The sequence below is a fragment of the Arachis hypogaea genome, chromosome 5 (genome assembly GCF_003086295.3).
Source record: "Arachis hypogaea cultivar Tifrunner chromosome 5, arahy.Tifrunner.gnm2.J5K5, whole genome shotgun sequence".
NCBI classification, from domain to species: Eukaryota; Viridiplantae; Streptophyta; class Magnoliopsida; order Fabales; family Fabaceae; genus Arachis; species Arachis hypogaea.
Genome location: NC_092040.1, coordinates 70,698,561 through 70,701,683, shown reverse-complemented (window position 1 = coordinate 70,701,683; position 3,123 = coordinate 70,698,561). Strand labels below are relative to the sequence as shown.

General features: G+C 35.9%; 1 protein-coding gene across 1 annotated transcript; it reads right to left on the bottom strand.

Annotated features, from left to right (window-relative positions):
* Positions 1-268: 268 nt before the first annotated feature.
* Positions 269-2,910, bottom strand: LOC112801656 (probable UDP-arabinopyranose mutase 1). The gene is made up of 4 exons (XM_025844528.3): positions 2,351-2,910; positions 1,389-1,639; positions 1,109-1,277; positions 269-829 (listed from the first exon to the last, which is right to left on the bottom strand). Exons 1-4 carry the CDS (start codon positions 2,684-2,686, stop codon positions 470-472), a joined length of 1,116 nt encoding a protein of 371 aa, XP_025700313.1. The 5' UTR covers positions 2,687-2,910; the 3' UTR covers positions 269-469.
* Positions 2,911-3,123: the final 213 nt, after the last annotated feature.

Genomic DNA, 3,123 nt, shown 5'->3' with positions numbered 1-3,123 from the left:
GAATATTCTTGAAAAAGAAAGCATGTGTTGAATTCTATGCCTTCACCAAAAACAAAATTTGAAAACAGAGGAAAAATTAAAAAAAAAAATCACAAACAACAGTTAATTGTAACTCATGATTTGAAAATACCGAGTAAGTAAAGAAAACCATAGCAATTGCCAGTTGCCTCGCTCTAGCCAATATCACAATCTGTCAATCTTCTATTTTCTACAGATTGAATGATAAATATACAAACCCTAATGGTTAGCAACTAGCATTAAAGGAGGATTTCATACCCATTAATGGCCTCTTCCATAAAATATACCAGCATAAATATGAATAAATTGTTTGATAATTTCGGCAATAATAATATTAATCATAATAACAACAAAAATGGTAATGATAATGATAATAAAATAAATATATAAAACTGGCAAGGAACTATTATGGTTTTTAAATAAAACTACAGTCCGCAACTATTACAAGCTCTCACTTAGCAGCAGCAGGAAGAGGAGCTCCATTGGCTTTCTTTGAGGAATTGGTGTCAGATGGGCTGTTGAGCTCGTCCCATGCTTCGATCCAAGTGACCATGGCATCAGCAAGCTTGACAAAGTAGGGATCAATAGCGCCAAGCTTTTCCTTGACTTGCTTGGAGAGCTCAATGTAGCACTTCTGGACGGAGGTGCATTCTTTAGGAAGAGTGGCGGATTGGAAGAAGGGAATGATGTCTTCTTGCCAGAAGATGCCTTTATACTCCTTTTTGAGGTTCACAAATGGATTGCTTGCTTTGCTGTGCCAAATGTATGGGAGACCAGTCTTCACACCTAATCCCAAATGGTCACAGATAACCTGTTTATTCAACAATGTAACATACATGAGTTTCAGATCATGAAAAGGAAAATAGTTTCTTTCATGCAACTAGCAAAGTATATATTCTATTAATCAATTTAGAAGTATGTGACATGTGAGACATTAGATCTTTAGCACTTTCGTAGTGCTATGATGAATCTAATGTCTCATTGAATCAACAGCTATGTCTGTTAACAGTTGATGATAATAAAAAAAGGTTCCCTGACTCTTTTGATTCAAGGTGTTGTTAACAGAATCAGACCATATGATTAAACATACCTTCATGCACCAGCCAGCCCACATATCATCGTATCGTCCAATAGGCTGACCATCACCCATGAGTCCGAAGTACATAGCAGGTCCGATCAGCTCACGGTCAAATGCCAAATTCATACCGCACATGGGAAACAATGTTCCTTTCGGAATGGTCAGAACAGCATCAACATACCTAAAACATATGCACTATTAATTCAGCAATTGAAACAGGGCTATGAATTTCAGAGTGCCTTAAAAACTACATATTGGTATTGGCTTCAAATTAGACAACAGATTTACATACCTGGTGTTCCTCTCATGAGGCTTGACAAGCTGTGTTGGAGCATCATAGTCCGGAATGTTGAGCCAAAGTCCATGGGAAACAGCAGTGGGGACACCCTCACGAAGACTAAAAGGATATCCACGGACGAAATCAGTGCCTTCTCTGTAAGGATCATAGAGGGTGTTGAAGAAATGTGGAGTGGATGGAGACAGAAGATTCTTAATGTGCTGCTCAAGTGCATTGATATCCTTGCCAGATGGATCTTTAGCAACCTGCAACATTTATATTAACATATAAATAATTGACCAGATCCCACAACATTTAAATTAAAATATAAATAATAGAACAAACAAGTTGTTATCAAAGAAATCTGTTAATCTACCAAACAAATCTCATTTAAAGTGGATTTGTAAGTACTAACAAGTTAATTCAAGATTTTGAGTGTCAAGTCAACAAATCTTCAAAATTAGACACTATACATCCGAATATCAAACTCATATCAAATAAAATCAATTCAATTCAAACCCTAAACATTGGTCATTTCACGCATACTCAAAATAGACAATGAGAGGGATCAAAAGAGTTAAGTTTCACCGAATCTAACTAAACAGAACAAGCTCCAGCTAAAATTCTATAACAAATCAAACAATTGAACAGAAATAGCGGCAATCTCGAGGAATCAAACAAGATCAACCTCATAGTAAGCTAGATCTAGCACAATCTCTATAAAGCATGCACGCTAACCCCATAAAGAACCGAATTCTACCATGTAAGTGACCTCAAAAGCAAAAGCAAAATCCACACATTTGAAAATCACGCCCAAATCCAAAATCAACCAGCAAAAAAAGATATAAAAATCAAAATTTTACCAAACCTTCAAGCAGGTCAATTCGAAACCACAAACACATTGAATTCAGCAAAAAGAACAGAAGAATTGAGAGAGAGAGAGAGAGAGAGAGAGAGAGAGAGAGAGAGGTTCATACGAAGCAATCATCATCGATGGTGTAGATATACTTCTTCTTGGAAACCATGTAGCCAAAGCATCTGCAAGCAGAGTCCTTGAAAGAGATGCAAGAAGCCTTAGGTCCCAAGATCCTGTTGATATCGTTGCGGTTATAGAGTTCGTAGTCGAAACCCTCGGGGACCTTGATGGTCTTGGAAGGGTCACCGTCCTGAACGATGATGAGATGATACTGCTCGAAGAACGGCCTCCACATCTCCAAGAAATCCAGGTTTCGGATAGTTGGAATCACGATATCTAGCTCGTCCTTCAGCAAAGGCACGGGCTTCACTGACGATGGAGAAGGTGCTGCTGCCATTGTTGCTGCTGCTCAGATACAACACAAGAAAGAAGAAAGAGTATTGATGGGTATTCAACGTGAAATGTGGGTGCGTCTGCGCTCTCTCATATATAGATAGTAATATAGTATAGTGTTGAAAACTTAGAAATTGAAAAGAATAAGTAGAGACTATAGAGGGGAGAATAATATTAATGACTATTGACTAGTGAGTAATTAGAGTTATTATTATGCCAACTATTTATACTTCAAATAGCGGAATCTTCTCTTTTTTAAATAGAAGTTTCAAATTCAACTATCACTTTTAATTTAAAAAAAAGTAGTTATTATTACAATTCAAAAAATAAATTTTTAAATAAATATTTTAAATATTTTATTTATTCATATAAATAATTTAGACATGATTTATATTATTGTGTACTATTATTTATTTAGTTTACATTATAAACAAAATAATT

Bases quoted from the DNA above. Each gene is read 5' to 3' on its own strand.
- LOC112801656 (XM_025844528.3), bottom strand. From the start codon at position 2,686: ATGGCAGCAGCACCTTCTCCATCGTCAGTGAAGCCCGTGCCTTTGCTG. The intron at 1,278-1,388 runs GTATGTAAATCT...CATATGTTTTAG, and splicing joins CCTCATGAGAGGAACACCAG to GTATGTTGATGCTGTTCTGA. The intron at 830-1,108 runs GTATGTTTAATC...TTGAATAAACAG, and splicing joins GGGCTGGCTGGTGCATGAAG to GTTATCTGTGACCATTTGGG.